Source organism: Colletotrichum aenigma, assembly GCF_013390185.1.
Source record: "Colletotrichum aenigma strain Cg56 chromosome Unknown KSG_Cg56_contig04, whole genome shotgun sequence".
NCBI lineage: Eukaryota > Fungi > Ascomycota > Sordariomycetes > Glomerellales > Glomerellaceae > Colletotrichum > Colletotrichum aenigma.
Window position 1 is genome coordinate 5,147,703 of NW_023500910.1, and position 18,868 is coordinate 5,166,570.

The 18,868-nt window shown below is 51.9% G+C and overlaps 8 protein-coding genes across 8 annotated transcripts; 1 reads left to right on the forward strand and 7 right to left on the reverse strand.

Annotated features, from left to right (window-relative positions):
• Nucleotides 1-383: 383 nt before the first annotated feature.
• On the reverse strand, nucleotides 384-1,397 carry CGCA056_v007204 (uncharacterized protein; the record flags this gene model as incomplete). Its single annotated transcript, XM_037322453.1, has 1 exon — nucleotides 384-1,397. One exon carries the CDS (start codon nucleotides 1,395-1,397, stop codon nucleotides 384-386), a length of 1,014 nt encoding a protein of 337 aa, XP_037178926.1.
• A 1,135-nt stretch (nucleotides 1,398-2,532) lies between these two features.
• CGCA056_v007205 (uncharacterized protein) lies at nucleotides 2,533-3,651 on the forward strand (the record flags this gene model as incomplete). Its single annotated transcript, XM_037322454.1, has 2 exons — nucleotides 2,533-2,779; nucleotides 2,831-3,651. The coding sequence occupies 2 exons, from the start codon at nucleotides 2,533-2,535 to the stop codon at nucleotides 3,649-3,651; spliced, it is 1,068 nt and encodes a 355-aa protein (XP_037178927.1).
• A 319-nt stretch (nucleotides 3,652-3,970) lies between these two features.
• CGCA056_v007206 (uncharacterized protein) lies at nucleotides 3,971-4,615 on the reverse strand (the record flags this gene model as incomplete). Its single annotated transcript, XM_037322455.1, has 1 exon — nucleotides 3,971-4,615. One exon carries the CDS (start codon nucleotides 4,613-4,615, stop codon nucleotides 3,971-3,973), a length of 645 nt encoding a protein of 214 aa, XP_037178928.1.
• A 330-nt stretch (nucleotides 4,616-4,945) lies between these two features.
• On the reverse strand, nucleotides 4,946-7,838 carry lacB-1 (putative beta-galactosidase B; the record flags this gene model as incomplete). Its single annotated transcript, XM_037322456.1, has 5 exons — nucleotides 4,946-5,857; nucleotides 5,894-6,174; nucleotides 6,227-6,870; nucleotides 6,928-7,220; nucleotides 7,278-7,838. 5 exons carry the CDS (start codon nucleotides 7,836-7,838, stop codon nucleotides 4,946-4,948), a joined length of 2,691 nt encoding a protein of 896 aa, XP_037178929.1.
• Nucleotides 7,839-8,740: 902 nt separating this feature from the next.
• CGCA056_v007208 (uncharacterized protein) lies at nucleotides 8,741-9,673 on the reverse strand (the record flags this gene model as incomplete). The annotated part of the gene is made up of 1 exon (XM_037322457.1): nucleotides 8,741-9,673. One exon carries the CDS (start codon nucleotides 9,671-9,673, stop codon nucleotides 8,741-8,743), a length of 933 nt encoding a protein of 310 aa, XP_037178924.1.
• Nucleotides 9,674-11,047: 1,374 nt separating this feature from the next.
• On the reverse strand, nucleotides 11,048-12,689 carry CGCA056_v007209 (Satratoxin biosynthesis SC1 cluster protein 4; the record flags this gene model as incomplete). Its single annotated transcript, XM_037322458.1, has 8 exons — nucleotides 11,048-11,343; nucleotides 11,395-11,462; nucleotides 11,520-11,902; nucleotides 11,959-12,026; nucleotides 12,085-12,121; nucleotides 12,172-12,353; nucleotides 12,413-12,548; nucleotides 12,600-12,689. The coding sequence occupies 8 exons, from the start codon at nucleotides 12,687-12,689 to the stop codon at nucleotides 11,048-11,050; spliced, it is 1,260 nt and encodes a 419-aa protein (XP_037179932.1).
• Nucleotides 12,690-14,488: 1,799 nt separating this feature from the next.
• eqxF (Equisetin cluster transcription factor eqxF) lies at nucleotides 14,489-16,561 on the reverse strand (the record flags this gene model as incomplete). The annotated part of the gene is made up of 4 exons (XM_037322459.1): nucleotides 14,489-14,598; nucleotides 14,653-15,985; nucleotides 16,046-16,077; nucleotides 16,297-16,561. The coding sequence occupies 4 exons, from the start codon at nucleotides 16,559-16,561 to the stop codon at nucleotides 14,489-14,491; spliced, it is 1,740 nt and encodes a 579-aa protein (XP_037179757.1).
• A 1,162-nt stretch (nucleotides 16,562-17,723) lies between these two features.
• Nucleotides 17,724-18,214, reverse strand: CGCA056_v007211 (uncharacterized protein; the record flags this gene model as incomplete). Its single annotated transcript, XM_037322460.1, has 2 exons — nucleotides 17,724-17,893; nucleotides 17,950-18,214. The coding sequence occupies 2 exons, from the start codon at nucleotides 18,212-18,214 to the stop codon at nucleotides 17,724-17,726; spliced, it is 435 nt and encodes a 144-aa protein (XP_037179774.1).
• Between the last annotated feature and the right edge of the window lie 654 nt (nucleotides 18,215-18,868).

Below are 18,868 nucleotides of genomic sequence, written 5' to 3' on the forward strand. Positions count from 1 at the left end.
TTCCAAAGGTCCCTTGATCGAGGATGTACTACATTAGTAATTGCGCTAACCATTTCCACTCGCTTGCAGACTGCTACGGACTGGTATTAACGGCACTGGATCACAGGTCTACACACCAATAGCCTGAGATCAAGAACATCTGGTGCTTGGAAATTTGGGCACAGAGAACTGGAATTGAAGCAGCATTGGATGCTCGAACAGATCGAACTGGACGGAATATTCTTCTGCCTGGATCTATGATGAACGAGCGAACGCCAACATCTCAACGTTGTAGTGAGGCCTTGTGAGCCGTTTGAGTTCAGTCGCGGACTTCATGTTATCGCACAAGATTAATGACACTTGACGTTGCTGAAAAGACCAGTTCAAGCTTTCCGTTCCATCACTCATTTCAACAGGAGGCCATCTCCAGAACCCAGCTCCACAAACTCATAATCAGGAGCTTTATCCCCTAGCCGCTTTCCCTCGGCTTCCACGGCTTCTCTCAGCGTGTATCGCGTCCTCACGAGAAGAGGAGCAATAAGCCCGCCGCCCGTCTTGACTTCGTCGTGCGTCGCTATCCAGTATTTTGCCCCAGTTTCTCCGACCGCTTGGATGCCATTCAATGCTCCCAGATTTAGTTGCTTCGTCATCCAAATGCGTACATCGTGAAGACCGTGAAGTAGAGCTAGCGTCGTGAATCCTGACTCACGAATAGACGTCAAGTCTGAGGCTTGGATGCCATGGGGTGAGTAGAGGATTGTTTCTGGCTTGCCAAGGTCGAAGGCAATCATGACGGCCGAGTGGTAATAGAGTGCGTTGCCTGCGGTAACGACGCGGCCGATACCCAGCCAAGGTGGCAAACCAGCGACGCTGAGAGTTTCCCTCCAGTCCTCGGTTGATGAAGGAAATGCTGGGGTTGTTGTGACTGAATCGAAATGATTCCACGACCGGATCAGATCGGCTGCTTTGTCGGTTGCAAATACCGGTGTAGATTTGGGTAGCTCCTCTAGTGTCGCTTGATGGCAGTGGTCCGTAAATTCGTGGGAAATGGCGACTACATCGATGTAAGACTTCTCGGCATCATCCGATCCATCAGATTCGCTTTCGAGGCTGGCAAGCAATGAGTTCAGCTCGGCTATGGTCTTGACGCTGGGCTCGACGAGATGCCATTGTGTCGAGAACCAAGACGCCACATCGGACTGAGGACCCTGCAGCCAAGGGTCGAGAAGTATGTTGAAGCGCTTCCGTCCGTCGGGGGCTGTGTCGGAGTCAGGGTATGGGAGTTGAATGAGCCATGTGGTATCGGCGTTGAGGTGAATGAGGATGGGCCGATCGGTCTTGAGCGCCTCAGCCCAGGTAGCTCGATCGCTGACCTTCAGTGTTTGAGGCGTTGACGAGGAACGGTTGCCAATAGCCATGATTGTTGCTTTCTTATTATTTTGCTCCCACTCACTCGATGACTTTCACGGTCAGCAATATGTCATGCTGCGTAGATGGTGATAGGTTGAAAGTAGCGAGTGAAGTCGACCTTGGACAGAGGGGTCCGAAAGTCTGTGACGTCGTCCAAACTCGCGTATTCGCGGCACGGCCGCCAGTCGCATCCTGCCCCTTGCCACCCGCCGTCTTCAACTCTAGCTGCGGGGTTAGCGTGAGGTGGTCATGACCATCGTCCTCAGAACTCCAAAACAGCATCGACGACAGAGAAAAACAATTATGCGCCGACGTTAGCTACCAAAATGTGCTAAGATGCTAGTGAATTAATATGAGCTTCTTCGCTTACTGAACGGACAGTGACGCTCATAGATGACATCCTTAAAATCCCTAAATACTACACTACAGTTGTAGACGCTTTACACCGGAAGAAGATAAGGAAAAGGTAAGCATTCTGACGTCTGGTAGAAGATAGTTGCATACTTATTCACTTCCATTGCGAATACGGCAAAGTCTTTGTCGAGTTTAAATCTGCGAATAACCTCACTTGAGAGTTTCAAATGGCTGATTGATGCATTTTCCGATGTGGCGCACATTTGGCCAAACCTGGCCAACAAATTTGTCTGCTGTTTGAGCTACAAGACAGTGCATGTTAGCAATGCGCCTTGTGCCTGTGGCGTTCGACACGGCGCACTTCAAGGCTGTTTGGGTGCCAATCGGGAAGATCAGAAATTATGCAGCATTTCCTCGAGCGACTGTGGCTTGGTGGCTAAGCTGACCACCCAACTGCAATATCCAATCATTTGAAGAAGACTTGTAAATTGTAGCATATTGCCTTAATTCTTCCTGCCTAGGCGGCCTCAGATGCCGAGAACTTGTGCCATGAGTGAGACAAAAGCAGTTGGCATACGTAGTCACATAACGCACCCGTCCACCATGCAGTTCGGATTTGAGACCGATAAGATCGCCCAATCCTTTCCCCAATGAAGCAAAAGTTGAACATAACCTCTTCCTATAGAAATAGACTTTTGTTCGCACTTTCGACCAATATCAGATTGGAAAGTTTGTCCATTTTATAATTCTGTCATCGAAGCTTTGTTAAAAGTCTTACAAAAACGCACGATGCAGCCGCACGCTACCCTTATTCTCATCGCTGTTCAAGCAGCTGCAGCTGCAGACCAGTTTTGGACTGGGAGGGAAATTGATTTGGGGCCATTCGGGAGTGACCCGTTCTTCAACAACAACCAGTCAGATGAGATCTACCGGGAAGCCATTAACAACCCGAAAGCTATGCGGTCCGTCAAACTCGTCCCGTTCTCGGGTCTCATAAGCCCCAAGGTCTACGGGAGGGACCCTTACTGGACTTGGAGTAAGTGGTACTGAGAGTTGAATACGAAGATAGTACTGAAAAAGTCAACAGGAGTTAATGTGACGGAATTCGCCTTTCCCTCGGGAATCAACGTCACTGATGCGGTGACCGGGGCCGAGCAGCCCGTCGAAAACCCTTCCTACGTCAGCACAACCTGGGACTTTGCGTGGTCCAGTGGTGGGAATATCTCACAGGCCTTGGGCAACTCAACAGGACCGCTTTGCGTGTCCATCTTGGACATCGTGGCATACCCAACGAACGTCACCAACCTTTATACGGATGAAAATACCAACAGCACTGACTGCACGCCAATTTTGGGAGAAGCCTGCGTACAGGCCATCCTCAGAGAAGGCAGCAACTTCAGCAGAGGAATAACATGCAACCAACCAGAGAAGTCGTGGGGCACGCTTCCCGAGTGCAATAATACTATCGGATACGCCGTGGAGGAACGCCTAGACTTGAAACTGTTCAGCGGCACTTTTGGCGGCGGCGTCGCAACAGCAAACCTCAACCCGGATCCGTCCAACTCACCAAATGCCAGTTCGTCAGCTGAACGCAACAGAACCTTTGGCATAACTAGCGGGAAGGGATTCATGGGCCTTCATAGCGGAGTGATCCCTGGAGCTAATGCCACGGATATATACTTGGCCGCGGCGAATTCTCTTCAACTGCTCATGATCAGTCATGGATTTGGAAACAGAAGTCTTGGAGAAACCCAGCTTCATTGTATGAGGGCGAACACTACCCAGCTGCCAGTGGACGAGAACGAAGATGGAGGGGGGCAAGAGAATGACGCTACGCATATGCAGTATCACGTAGCTTGTATCTTGATGATTGTGGTATGGACTGTGCTTCTGGCAAGGTCTACTTGAGGCTGTTCTTTTGGTTATATTGCCTTCTCACCTGGTGGGATGGAAGCCTTATATGTCAGCAGTTCGTGGTTCTGATGATGTCTGAGGTCACCATTTATTCGAACCGCGCACAGCCTGGTACTAGCTCAGCCTTGTTGAATAGTAATCTTAGTGAAACTTTCTTCTAGTTTCTCCTATTTTGCTAAGCGCCGTCATTCCCCTGCTTTGGTGTATTTGTGTACAGTTCAAAGGACGCAGTCGACTATACTTCTAAGCGGTTCTTCATCTCTTGGAACTGCTGACCCGAAGCGAAACCCCGCATAACATCTGCAACATCTTTCTAGTTCTTTTCCAGTTCTTCAGAAGACCGCGCTTCTTTGATACCGATGTTGTTGATGCAGAACTCAGTCCAGAAAGAGTGGCTCGGGCTTCTCTGGCCGGCATACTCTCCAACAGCATCCAGGGCCTCGAGAACATCCTTTTGCAGGTCATTCACGTACTTGTTCACCTGGAAGACAATGTCTCCGATGGTCACGCCAGCATCCGAGGTTGCGCGGATAATCAGTGATTCTGGGGGTCGATACGGCATCCGACCGCAGCATTCGCATGGCACCTCAGTGTCATCTTCCGGGCGATCTACCGTGTGAAGGTCTTCCCACGCATCGCGACTGCCATAATGGTCGAGAAGGTCGATTGAAGCCTTCAACGAGGATATGGGAGGATCGGTGTACAATTCGATGGCAATAGGGTGTAGCGAGGAAGTACCCTCTCCAGCCTGGGTTTGGTACGGGTCCTGTTCAGAGTCCGCATTGGTTGGGTCACGGAGCAATTTGATCTCATAGAGCGAAGCAAAGGCAGGCCATCGGAACCGGTTGAACCCCAAGTTTAGAGAAATGGGTTGAGGGTTTCGGCGATCGATGAACGTCTCCAGCGGGGGTAAGGACGGTGCAACCGACGATGTGGGCTCAGTAGCAGAGTTTGACATTGTGACAATGTAGAAACGGGTTCATGGGAAGACATGATGCTGAAGGAAAGATGAAAACTTCGCTGCGAGGCCTCCATCCCTTTAATTTAGGCAGTGATTGCTTGGCAACACTTACCCCTGTCCGGTCCTTGTGAAGGCCTACTATGCCACCAACAGTCTCATGGATGTGTCTCTGCCTGTCTAAGCTCCCCGAAAAATGTAAAGTCTTGCCAACGATACGACTGCGCTGCATGCGAAGTAGAGTCTATGAAAAGAACTGGTGTCATCGTTGAGGTGCTCCAAAGTTGACTTCCAATGCCCTGCCAGCAAGCTTCCGCGTGAAGAACAATCCTAAGCATAAAGCAGCCTCTCCTCCCCCCACGCTGGCTGCAAGTCCTTGGCGTCGAAATGAGTGTCCAAGGAGCTAGCCCGCGTCTCTGTGATTTTCCAATTGACCCCAACGCTTGTTCCGTTCGAAGATTGCGCCCAGACCAAGGACCCAATCACATTATCTCCGTTGAAGTTTAGGATGCCGGGGTGGGCCGGGAATCTGGTGGCCGAGTTGACGTACGGTGAGAAGCGGCCATATTGGTATCCATTGACAAACAACAGGGCTCGTGTCGTGCTGTTGCCCCCAGGAGTTTTCAACTCGAACTGAACCGAAAGATCAACAGCGGCAGGTATGTTCAAAGGTACAGTCGTACGGTAGAAACGGACTGTGGCGTTGTCGAAACCTTCCGATGGCGACGCCGTCGGCCAATTCGAGTCATCGAAGCCTGGAAGATGCCAGCCAAGCCGTTCCGCAGTCCACCCGCCCTCGTTGTAAGCTCCGCGGACGGGATCAAGAATCTTGCCTTCTGAACGACCGGCACTTCCAGTTAGCTTCCAAGAGTCGAAGCCCTCGGAGCCAATCAGCGTTGCGTTGAGAATCCCTCGGATTGACAAGGCCCCTCCGGCTCCTTGGTCATGGCCGGAGTTGTCTTGTATTACAGTAAGCACATTGGTTGTGTTTTGCGACAACGTGTCTGCTGGGAAGTCTAGAAGCAGCGTGCCAGAGGCCAACTTTGTTCCCGGACTGCCTGGGAATGCTTCCAAGAACTGCCCGTTCAAGTACACCAAGAATCCAAAGGCTTGGCCGCCGTAGAGGGTAAGCGATACTCCGTCCGCAACGCCAGTAAATCTGCCGCGATAGATGAAGGAGCCAGTATGGAATCCATAGTCATCAGCGTAAAGGTACGGAATGGTAGCGTCGTTCTTTGAGTTCTTCGTGGTTTGATGATCAGCATTGACCTAGGCTACCCCGTCATCGGAATAGTCGACAAGGACTTCGGGCAGAGAATCTTGAACTTTCCAGGGGCCCAGGCTCGGTAGCTCTATCTTCAGTGGACCTGAAATTCTCCCAATGAGACTGCCGTGTGGTGTTGGTTTCGTGTCGACTGGTTTGCCATTCCAAGTAGCTTTCTTGACGTTGGAAGGGGCGAACACCTCAAGCTGAGCATCTTCAACCGTGTCTCCGGTGATCGCAATGACATCTGAGACGATTTGTGCTCCGCGGACGAGAGAGGGGCCGTGTACCAAGACTGTCAGAGTTAGTTGAGCTCGGGTACGAATGATTCAAGGGGAGAACCTTACCAGTCTCATTGACCGTAGTCAAAGGATCGTTAGTCAGAGTCGGTGCGAACATCGCATAGGCACCAGATCGATCAACTATGATAACCCTTGTGTCTCCAACGAAGGCGACACTAAGTCCAGGGCCCTGAGTGAACTTCAGTATGGTGCCGTGCTCAGTAACGTTGAACTGGACATCACTGCAACCGTCACAAGTCTGCAACTTCCCCTGGTGAGAACCAGTAAAGCAAACCTCCCCTGACTCATCGGGGTGGGCCCAGAGCACCAGCGTCGGCTTTCCGTCCATCACGGCGTACGTGAATACTTCAGCTGTGGAGTAAAGTAACTTGTCCTGACCGATTGGAAAATCTGTCACCAGAATCTTGGCAACATGGCCCTTCAGGGACGCAGCCGGCGCGATCTGTGGTACAGTGAGAGGGCCAGCCGAAGTGTTGACGTGAAGCTGGAAGGTGACACCTTCATCGTTTTTCGAGTCCGTGTGTCGAACAACGTAGAATCTCGCTTTTGTGTCCGTGTTGCGAAGCTCAGTTGTAGAGACGGATGGGTTCGTTGTGTAGTTGCTGCCGCTACCGATGCGGTCTGTCTTGGCTAGACCCTGAGCAACTCTTGTGAACAGCGCCAGGTTTTTGATCTCGTAGAAGCTGTCCCTAAGAGACCGATCCTCAGCGATGGGTGCAGACTAGTCATAACTGGTGCCGAGAAACGGAACGCCAAGCCATCCCCAACTCGTGCCTCCGTAGGTCATGTACAGGATGAAGGCCGTCATCCGCTGGTCAACGTTGTGGCGGTAGTAGAGGTTGCGAAAATCGGCACCGACGGTGTCTGCGCAGCCATCCGGATATCCAGCAATCGGAACCACTTTCCCGCCCTGGAATTCTGGGCTGAACATTGGATTGCTTGGTGAAGACCTTTGGAAGTCGGGCTGATAGTCTAGAAGAACCCAGTCTCCGGAGCTACCGGAGCTGCATTGGTCTGGGTTACAGCTCCAGCAAAGAGGCTGCCGATTGTGTTAGTGCTATTGTTTTTCAAATATTTGCACTGACCTGTGACCTACATAGGAATCGTACCCATGCACGTCGACGTTTCCACCCGCACCAACAGTGTCGTAGTCCGAAGCCCATGAAATGTATCCAGATATGTCATTGTGAGTCAGAGGAATCTCGATGCCGTTGTTGACCGCGACCGCCTTGAGGTCTTCCATATAGTCGACGGCATTATAGTTCGGTATTTTCTCGTTCTGGTTTGTCCACTGCTGGGGGTACTCATTCTCGATCTGAAAGTTGATGACAGTTCCGTTCTTGTGAATCTGGTACGGGGCGGCCAACTCGGCTACTGATGACATGTAGCCGTTCCACGCATCGGTGTAGCTCGTACCATTCGATCGAAGCTTACTGTAAGCACCGGTCGTAATCCACAGTGGGAAACCTCCGGCGTTGAGCTCGCCGTTGATGTATGGACCAGGCCGAGGCGTGACGAAAATGCCATGCTTCTTGGAGTATTCCAAAAGAAGCCCGAGATCGTGAGCACCATTGGAGAAGTCCAACTCTCCGTCAAGGGGCTCATGATAGCCCCAGTGTGAATAGAACGACATGGAATTTATACCCATGGCCTTCATCTTCTCGATGACGTCTTCCCATAGTTGTGGAACAGGGATTCGAAAAGGGTGGATCTCACCGCCGAAGAGAAACTTTCTCTGTCCATTGATGATGAAGCTGTAGTGGTATCATTGTACGGCATCGGTGTAGGGAGTTTGCTTGACCGGCCAAGTATCATCGTCGGCTGCCTGGGCACCTCCGAAAAAGGAGAGCAAGCCCAGCGCGAATATTGACAAATGCATTGTAATCAGGCACGAAAGCATGATTTGGGAGGAAAACCGGGGATTGCAGAATGTCTCTGGGAACGCGACCTACTCGACAGAGTTCGTTCTTGGAATTGCGGATGCACCATACGGTTCTGACACAGGTACATACACGGAGCTCGATATGTTCCAGGGGTCTTTCAGGGCTAGGATCAATGGGGAAGCGCTAGGTGCTCTCGATCAAATGGCTCATCGCTTCAACGTCAGCAAGTGGCTACAAAATGGCACCAACACCCTCGAAATAGAGGTGGCAACATCACTCATCAACCGGATGAGAGCATTTCAACCGCAATACTATGAGCAGTACGCGAGACAGAAGTACGGCTTGAAGTCTGTCACAATCCGACCGTTCTCACAAGTAGCTCTTTAAGACTCTAATTGACTTATTTCTCATTTAATGTGTTGCACATAACGCCCCATGTAAATGCGCCCTGAATAAAATAATCGTACATGATTGACGGCGAGCTCAGTGGTCTTGTTCCAACCACGAGCACACAACCGTCCCCAAGAAAAATGATAGAAATGGAAATCAAGAAACAAGCGCGCTCCGACACCCGGAAATGCTGGGCTAATGAGGACCAGTCCGTTTGGGGGGTTACCCGACCACAAAAACACAGCCGAGATCCGAATGGCGCGCGGGGATCTCTTATGCGGACCTGCTACGAGCCGTCACCCAGCACCATCCAGGCATTGTCGGAGACGCCGTGGTTGGCAGCGGCACAACCTCTCCTACTCCTCGGACGCGCCGTCGCCCAATGCTGCTGCTCAGACGAGGAAGTAAAAGAAGAAGGAGAAAAGCGATCGGAATCAGAATCAGTCGTCAGGTCGGGGGTATCCTCGGTGTCGGAGTCGGGAGGGCTCAGGAGCCCGGAGTCAAATTGCGAAGTTGTGAAATCGGAGGAGTCGTCGTCTTCGGACGGAGGCTCATCCAGGTCAGGCGAACAGAGATAACGGGCGAAAGATTCGTCGCGGCCTAGCTCGGCGAGCGAGAGGTCCAACGCCAGCTGTAGGTCATCTTCGTACGAGCGTCGCTGAGCCTGACTCCCGCGCGCCCGCTTGGCAGGACGAACGGTGTACTCAGGTTCAGGATGCACGATTGAGTCCAACTCGAAGCCCTCGCCGCGGAGGTGCTCATCATCGTAAAGGAGACCAAGGCGATAAAGTTCGTCGAGGCCTTCTTCGTCTTGCTGGATTCGACTCCTGGTCGTGCCGGGAAGCCGGAAGGCGCCCTGCCGCTCCAGGGACGGGGTACGGCGCCGTTGTGGGGCCTCGCCCGGAACTCTAACTCCGTCGAGGGCCGCGAGCTCGCGGCCCTCGTCCGTCTGGTCAGAGCGCCATTGCTGGATGGAACGGTTGGTCTGCTGGCGCCGGCGGGTCCGGTGCCTGTGGGCTCGTCGTTGGTGGTTGGCGTGGAGGACGAGATCGAGGAGGTGGAATCGTTGGTCGGCGTATTCTCTGTTTAATGACAGAGAGCCGTCGGCGCGGAGGAACGCGCCTTTGTAGTGCGCGTGGGTGCGCGGGTGGGTGACCTGCGAGGGGCCTTGGGAGAGAAGATTTAATGCATCGGCGCTGTTGTGAAGTGAGAGACCCATAGTGGCGGTGTTTCGGGAGGTAGGCTTATTTATTTGGTGGGTGATTCGATCGGTGTAAGTGAGATGGGCGGGATGTGTCCAGAGAAGCTGATCGAAGTCTGAGGAGGGAGGGTCTTCGCCGAAGGGCGTGGGATGAGGGCGCAAGGGCGCGTAGCTTATTGTCGTTTCTTGATGTGTGCGTGTCTTAGCTGATGATAGAACGTCGGCGAAGGAGGCAGATATATATGGCGAACAGGCTGCCTGGTGTTGGGCTGACGAGTGTTGGTGATGTTGCGCCTACGTGTGGATGGATTGGGCATGGTATAGGCTGTTGTCGTAGGCGTCTCTCGAATCCCTGCACACTGGCGGCCGAACGCTCGTCTCAGGGCCCTTCTGTCGACTTGTTAGCGGCCATTTGGGGTCGCTCAAGGAGGGTTGCGGCGGCCGGTGATTGGGAGCCGGCTGGATGGCGGAGAGTGAGTCATGCTTGGCGATGATGAGGCGGAGTGTGCGGTTGGTTACCTGGCAGGCATGCTTACAGGGCTGGTGACTTGGAGGCAGGGTTTACAGAGGCCAGATTCCGGGGCCGAGAGGCATCCCACCTGGAGTGCTGTTTTCTATTGAGAGTTAGTGGTCTGAATTGAAGGACTGAGGAAGAAACAAGCTCACATGCACAACGTGGCGAACGGGTAACTTCGGCGGCAACACCGGAGTGAAGTTCCGGGGGAGTCATGGGTGGATGAAACCCGCTACACGGAGCATTAAGGCCGAAATACAGCACATGGCGCCGCGGACAAGTTCAAGATAACACAGCTACATGCTGTTCTCCTGGTGAAACAGAGAGATATAATTCATTCTGAAGATAGCATTATTCCCGGATGTTCAATCTAGTCTCCCATCTTTGTCTGTCTTGAAGCGGTTATCACTGGGTCGATAGACCCGGGGAATCGGGTTGAGTCACTGAACAGGGCGCACAGCGATGAATTGGGTTCGATGCATGCTTCGATACCCGATGTCTGACGCAGCACTGCCCTGTGACTCGAACATCCTTGTCGCAACAGCACCAGATAGCCATTGTTCGTCGAGATTTTCCAATTCGTCTTCTTGATTGGACAATTGCAATTTGAATGCCATTCTGGAAAACTGGTTTGTCCAATTCTTCGATGACCAAAACTGCTGTTGTTCATGCTGGTCTCTCCCCGCTAGACCCCGAGGGTAAGGCATTCACGCTACGCGGCCAGGGTACAAGCGGCCGTCACATTATTCACCAGGCACTGTCAATTTTCACGAACACGATGGCACAGCAACCAACAGTCTTAACACCAAACGCACCAGAATGTGCTCTCTCATGTATTCGCTACATAGGTAGATGAGTCCGTGACCTCCACCACACCCTTACTGCGAGACCCGAGGCGAGCGACTTGCTACCGAAGGAGCTATTGTCGTGTCGGTCGCCATCGTTGTCGTCGTGTCGCCGAACGACTTGTTCGGTTTGTCGTGGTACACTTGAGATACTGACACCGTGCGGCTGCTTGACAACGATGAGCCCATTGCGGATGCCACGGCAGTCGACAGGTGAATAACCTTGGAGGGAAGCGTTTTGAGCAGCTGGCGCACGTTAGGTAGGCAGGCGACGACGACGCCGACGCCAAGTTCCACGTAGGCCCAGAGTACGACTGCCACGGAATCGGCTGGAACATGTTAGCAAAAGAGTCACCCAGTGTGAATAGATGTGTCCATACCAGTCGTGTTCAGTGACGTTGCGAAGGCAGTCAACGTCTTGATGCGCAGGATGCTGACGATGGTGAGGCTGGTCAGATGTCAGTTGTGATGTACCCATCAATAACGTTGCGTTTTCAAAACTTACAAGATACCGACAAGAAACATAGCCATCACTCCGAGTTTCTTCTTTCTATCCATTTGAAGCTTGTAGAGCTGGGTGGTGGGCAGAATGAGCATCACAATGTCCAGCGTGATGTTCAGGGCGACGTGGCTAAGTCCGACACGATTTAAGTCCAAGCATTTTCCCTCGTGTTCTCCATCCCAGCCATTCCAGAAGAAGTTGATAGGCTGGCATTCGCAAAAGCAGAGGATGATGAAGGACAAGCCGACGAGCAGGTTGAGACCCTGCATCAGCCAGAGGACCTTGCGGAAGCGGTTGTCCGGGAAGATCTTGAGGAAGAAGAACAAAATCGAGGCTTTGATGGAGGCGAGACCGATGTAGTAAAAGAACTCGAAGACGTAGAGGAGCTGCCTCAGAGTTAGCTCACATCATTTTGAATGCGTGGATGCCTGATTTCACTGACCTTCAAGAAGTACGTAATATCATAGTCGTGAATCGTCCAGATGTCTCTGCCAAGCCCAGCGCGAACGACTAAATTGACGTTAGTCGAGTTTCGTGAGAACATGTCCACCGCTGTTGGGTTACTCACAGAAGAACAATTCAATGTAGTAGGCGATGACCATTCCCTGATACGTGTCAGTGCTTGTAATAATAGCAGCCGGGCCGGTAGTCTTACAAAAGCAACCAAGATAACGGTGTCGTCGGCTCCCCACGCCGAAAGTTTCATAGCCTTGGAAATGAGTCGCATGGCCATGAAGGCAACAGTGACGGCGGTCACAGCGCCACTGATCCAGTAAATCGTAGGCCTCTCATCCGTGAGGGGGAAATGGCATTGCGACCAAGTGGCATTCGTGGAGACTGCGTTTCTTGTCAGATGGGCCTATCTAGCACGGCGTTTGTAACGTTGATGCACTCACTCAGGATCTCTTTGATGCTACATGTTTGCTGGATGCATGGTCCCACGGCTGCGTTGAACTTTGGATCGACGCAGAGACATGCTGCGTCGGTGGCAGGACACGTTGATTGCGTGAGCGCCTTGATCATGCAGCTGACCTAGTAGAATCATGTCAGTGATGACTATTGCCTTGGAGACTGCTTGCATACTGCACAACTTGGGACACCGTCCAGGTCAATAGCCGCTGAGGCCATGCCCATGAATCCCAGGAACGCCAGAGTAAGGGTAAGGAACCGCATCTTGGCTGTTGTCGGTGATCGATATCGCAATGTGCGTTTGTGGACCCGGATCTCGAATTCGTGCCTTCCTGTGGTGTTCTCAGGGTCTCATCCCACCGGGCGGTAGTCGAGATAGTCAGGCACAGAACAAGGACATGCCCAGGAATGGCGAGCATAATGAAGGACGACGGGACAAGAAAGAGGGGTGCGCAAATGACGATGCAGACGCCACATTCTTCTCAGTGATTGAACTACCGATCAGTGATAGAATCGCAGGGACCACAAACCAGCGAGAGCTCCTTGCGCCGGCCTTTCTGTGGCTTGAAATTCCCTTGTCTCCAGACCTCTAGCTCCAGTTCAGTTACTAGTCGATCTGGACATTTTGCTCTAGGTACCTCTCGCCATATAGATCGGGGAAGGTGCTAGAGGCCGGTGCGGGTCCCGGAAGCCGCGAGAGACCGGTGCTGGCAGACCAAGCTGTGGAGTTGAAGGAACGCAAGGTATCGTTGGGAGGATTCCCAGAGTTCAGGGGAACTACTCAGGGCTGGAACCAGCAGTTATCGACGGCTACAGACTCCCGTGCTAGCTGGCGGGCGGCTGCTGGCTGCTAGGGGTCGTGGCTTAACAGCGCTAGGCTGTATTCTGGAGTGCTCTGAAGATCTTCATAGCCACAGTTCGATGAGGCCACAACGCGAGTACCCAAGTCTTTCGCATCTTGGTCTCTTTAAGTTAACTCTTCGTGTTTCTTGTGACGCGGGTGACCGTTGCCGGTTGCTCGAGTGGACCGCCACAGTCTGCAGACACGCGAATTCAAAGACATGGAGGCACCGCATTCGGTCCCAAAGGACTGGACCATGTGAACGATCTTTACGAAAGCAGACCTGAAGGGTATGTATGACGATGTTCGATTGCTCTTCTAGAACACGACATTCGATGTTTGCGAATTCGTATATGAAAAGTCTTCGATGCATCTGAGATGGCTTTCTGCACTCCGTCCATCTCACAACATGCATGCTGCTAACGGAAACACCCGGCCTTTGAGGGACCACTGACAACACCATGTTATACCCGTCAATGCCCAAGCCATCCAGGCTACTCCTTGAGACTAGTTGGCCACTAAAGGAACCAGCCGCCATGCTAAAACATGTCGAGATTTCGCAGAAACTATCATATCATCAGAGACCGATCTGCAAAAGGATCGCAAAGATTTACATAGATAGAGACGAGCAAACAAAAGTTGTGGTCTCTAAGTCTTCGTCATTGTCATGCTTAGTATCGCATGAACTTCTGACCGAGCATCATAATAACACAGTCATGTTGCAATCCTCCAGGCGTTATTCGTTTTCCATGTTCAGAAGATGAGGGCAAGATTGATCTACCTAAATAAGTCCCTAGTCTGTGCACCCGGCAGTTCAGTGTCAGATAAGAGCAATCTTGCTGCAAGGGGCATTGGCAGTACAGTGCCCCTTTTCGCCCTCCTTTTGACCACAGCACTAGCAGAATCCTTGACGCCACTGACCAACCAATTCACAAAGACGTTGACCGGCCCGGAACCGTTGGGCTGGGAACGCTGCATCGTTCTGCTATGAATGGGTGTTCCGGCGGATCCTCAAGAACTTGGTTGGTTCTAAGAAGCAGGACCGCAGCTGCAACAAACGACATTGAAAGGGCTAAAATCGTTTCGACGAAAGAGCCTTGGTCATGTATAGGAAGGCCATATCAAAACTCGACTAATGTTGTTCATCTCTGAATAGTGGAGCTCGAGTATAAGCCGATTCGGATTTACAGGACGATTATATGTTCCTGTCATTCAGTAGTATTCAGTCCGCCATATTGGCACCCTCATGAAAGCTTCCAATATCTAGTCGCATAGATGCATCGATCTTCCCGGGGTTTGATTGATCGTATGGGGCTCCAATGGTTGAAAAGTCTGTTGTGCATCTAGTTAGCCCATGATGCAGTGCGCACTCCCCACGAAGCTCACCTGTGCCGAGATGGAGCGCTTCTTCGAGCCACGCATCATCCCCCCAAACCATTCCAATCTCCCCACCATCTTCTTTGTGATGCGAGCTTGTCGGTCCCATCGGCATCTCTTCCGTGCTGCGAGACACTAATTCCATGTCAAACCGCGGACCTCCCGCCCTAGCCAGGACGATGCTGACTGCTTGCGCTGCCTTCTTGGCCTCCATCGAATGTTGGCTTTTGCTCATCCAGATCGCTCTAGATCTTCGAAGAGCTTCCGTGATCTCCTCGTCGCGCCCTGCTGTTCTCTGTCTGTGGACCACTGAGCACAGGATCATGGTAGCTGTGAGAGAATGATGATTCATAAGTGATCCAACTCGCCAGTGCATGATATGAAGCTGCCCCCCCCCCCCCGGACGGGTCTCCTCATCCAGAATCTGCTGAATATGCAAAGTTTCCAGCGCTGCGTTGACGCAAGCCTTCCTGGAATAGGCGAACGTGTCGTCATCGGGAGAGAGGGACTCGGCGAACAGGAACCTTCTATGAAGCATAATTCGGCCTTTGTAATAGATGTGGCTCAAGAACAAGCGAGCCATTATTGTTTGTGGTGAGTCGGTAACGCTGGATGCCATTGACTTGGGCTGCAGGGGTGGAGGAATCCTTGCCCTCGCATCGTTCAAGACCTCGTCGAGGCTCATATACTCAGTATACCCGGAAGGCTTCAATGACGATGTAAGATCTGAGACGGCGCCCAAAGCTATGAGAACCCGTCTCCTTGCAATGATGCCCAAGTCGGTGGTGTGCTCCGTCTCTGGGCGAGGCGGAGGCAACTCTGAGATGTTGCCTTGAAGATCTGTATCATTCAAATTCCTTGGTTCCTCGGTATCGAATTGGTCGCTGGTAATCATACGAGGCATGCCCATCTGGCCTGAAATAAGACTATCGCCAAGGAGAACGGTCGCCCATACCCTTCGCCTCATTTCTCCTTCAAGTGGGGCGATGCCAGGGAAGTGCTTGGGATCGCGATGATATCCCATGCGTTTTGCCAAGTTTACTTCAATACCCAAAAGGTACCAGACATCCTTTTCAGCATCTTCGCGGATTCGGAACTCGATATAGACGTAGTTCATGAACGTCTCCAGAGTATGGCGACCGCCGAGGGTATATTTGCCCATGATGAGGCACTGAACTACCTTCTCTCTGCACGAATCAATATTCACATGGTAATGCGTCGTGTCCATGTAGGGTACCGAGCCGTTGGTATCTGAAGCTATCAGAGCCAGGCATACCATGCTATACAGCAGCCCAATCCACATAATGCTTGCACTTAAGGGATTGGCCCAGAAGGCTTCATACTGATTTGTATTGTCAGTGGTAGCACGGGGTTGATGTCGCAGTGAGTGGAAGTCACATACATCTTGAAGAAACGTGGGACCATGGACAGAGGCTGTACACTTGATCATTAGCAACCAGGTTATCCAAGGGAAAGAAGAACACCCACATGAAGCTACTAGGTCTAGATGGTTGAAGTATCGGGAGACATAACGATCGACAGTAGATTTGGGTGGCAAAGCAGATATGATTTCTTCCCTACATCTTGCGGGTCTGCATCAATACAGCAGAAGCGCTCGTTGTGGATGGAAAGATCCCGGAGTCGCATTCCTACCAGCGTCTTCCATCCGCCCTATCACAGGTCCCGGGCCTTCAACAAGCCTGAACTGCTCCTCTCGGTTAAAGTGGTCTCTGAGGTCCGCAATGCTATCTAGAATGGCTGCCCAGTGATCACCACTGACGTATTGGTGATCCGCAGCGCCAGTGCGGAGGCTTCCAGTCTCAGAGCTGTCGTCGATGGGCGTGCCAATGGCTGCATTTGTGGTGGGACGTGCCGATTCATTCGGTTTGTTTGAGCTCTGTTGAGGCCCAATGTTCATGACCAAGCGCTCAAGGTACTCAAAGCGATCTTGTAGTGTGGCATCGTTTGGTGATAATGTTGATGACGATACTGTCGTAGTGTTCTCTGAATAAACGCATAACTGGCCTCGGGATGAGCAGTTGAAACATGGCCTCTTGCGATCGCATCGCATTCTAGTAGGGAGGCATGAGCTGTTGAGTACACTAGTAAGGAATTCTTGACTTACTTTCGGCGACGGCATAAATTGCAAGAAAGCTGCGGCTTATCACGTCGGCGACTGGCCGTAGGTCGCGGACGATGGACAATTTCTCCGTGATCAGTGGTCGTTGAGGGCCCACTTGCCACTGATACCGGTCGCGATTCAGACATTCTTTTTCTTGGTGGCGGTTCGATGCCTCCCTTGTGCCAAATTCCGGGGGGAAGCAACTGCTGAAAGGGAAGCCATAATCACTCGTGCCGATGAGAAGTTGATGAACTCGACATGAGGTACGGTGCGTGAAGGCAATCTACTGACTTCTAACCCTCGAAAAGTAAGCAATAAACCTGATGGGCTGGCTCGTTCGCCATTGGATAGCGCGGTCGAAGGAGATAATGTCCTGACCCTCCGACCGTCCGGCCGATCCTCCGGCCCCACAAAAGCCGATAAAATTGCGGCGGTGCACATGATTTTCGGGGTTTTCTTACCTTTGAAGCCTGCAGCAAGATTGTACGTATGAAGCAGCACGTGCTAATTGTATATTTACATATGCCATTTCGTTCTACAGTTGTTCTACACGGTACCTGGCTTCGTCGTGACGCTCTCACTATCAGCTCCAAAATGAGCTATATGTACTGTAAAGTATCACATTTCCTCTCGATTGCATATGTTTTTCTTGGAGAAGGTTTCTCTCTATCTTTTTTTGTCAGTTTTAGGTCCCTAGAGCCGGTTTGTGAACAAACAGTCAGGGCTAGGCAGCACACTCTTTGTTGGATCTCCATGGAGACATGCAATATCACGTCGAAGCAAAGTGAAAACATTTTTAAGGGCGCCCGGAATGTGTGTTTAAATTTGAGATGCCGCCTTCCGTTACGGCAAGAAGTCAAGGAATAAGATACAAGGAAACACTTCTAGATAGTGCAGCCGTGTCTAACGACTAGCACCACGTTCCCCACAGTTCCATCTCCAAATGCCATGTGCATATTTAGGCGTAAGGACGGAGAGCATCAGCAAGCTGGTTGTACTGCTCAGGAGTAAGGTTGCTGTAGGAGAGGCAGTCAGAGCCGCAGGGGAGGGCGAAGGGCCCGGTGCCGTCGCCGACGAGCACGTTGGCCAGGTTCATGCAGGTGGGGGGAACGCCCGAGAACTGGATCTCTGCGGTGGTTGTCAGCAATCATGAGCTCAAGTTGATGAGTGATCGAGAGCCTTACCAGTGGCAGAGGGGGCAGTGGCGGTAATGGTCAGGCCAGAAATGTCGTCGCGGCAGCGTTGGTACTCAAACTCGGGGACGCCCTCAACCTGGCGAGAGCGAACAGTGGTGACAAAGCCACTGCGCTTGCCGAAGACTTCGGTGAAGAGCTCGGCAATGCCGCCGCCGAAGAAATCGGCGGCTAGACCACCGGCGCGGCCGATGCTAGCCTGAGCAGGCTGAGCGATCATGAGAGCGACGGGGACGATGACAGCGGAGGCCTTCATTTTGATGGTTTGAAGAGGGTTGATGAGTTAGAGTGAAAGGTTATGTATGTGATGCGGGTTGAGTGTGAAGAGCTGTGTATGGAATGCTTGTGTTGGTGCGGATGAGGAGACAAGAACTGTGTCTATGGAGCGTGCAAACCGACCCTTTTATAGAGTTGCAATACCCAAAGAAACATAGTCCACACTTTCGTGTCTGGTCGTTGATATGGACAGCTCCGGTTCGCAAGTTGCAGGCAGAATCACTGGCAAAGATCGGCGATGGATTCCATGGGCCTCGCTGCCGTGAACGAAGTTCTCACGAGATGAAGCCATTCAGGTGTTGCCTAGAGCCTCATCAATCTCAAGTATACGCGTCAGCCAAGCTCAGAGGAATCAAATCCCTAACGATTGGTGAGATATCTCAACACCATGAACGGTCTCCCGAATCGTGCCATGAAACTAGCAAGGCCTCTCAGCATCGTGACTCTTGAGCCATCGCATTTGGCAGAGGAGTGTGTCAATGTTTCCACAATTCCTTGCAGACTCGACACTTCAGTATAAGATGTCACTCATCCTTCGCCAAGTCTATGAGACCTGGTTCGACGCCAAGAATCGGATGTGTGATGGCACTCAGATAATTGGAATATGTGATGACAGCCTACTAGCCAAGATTCC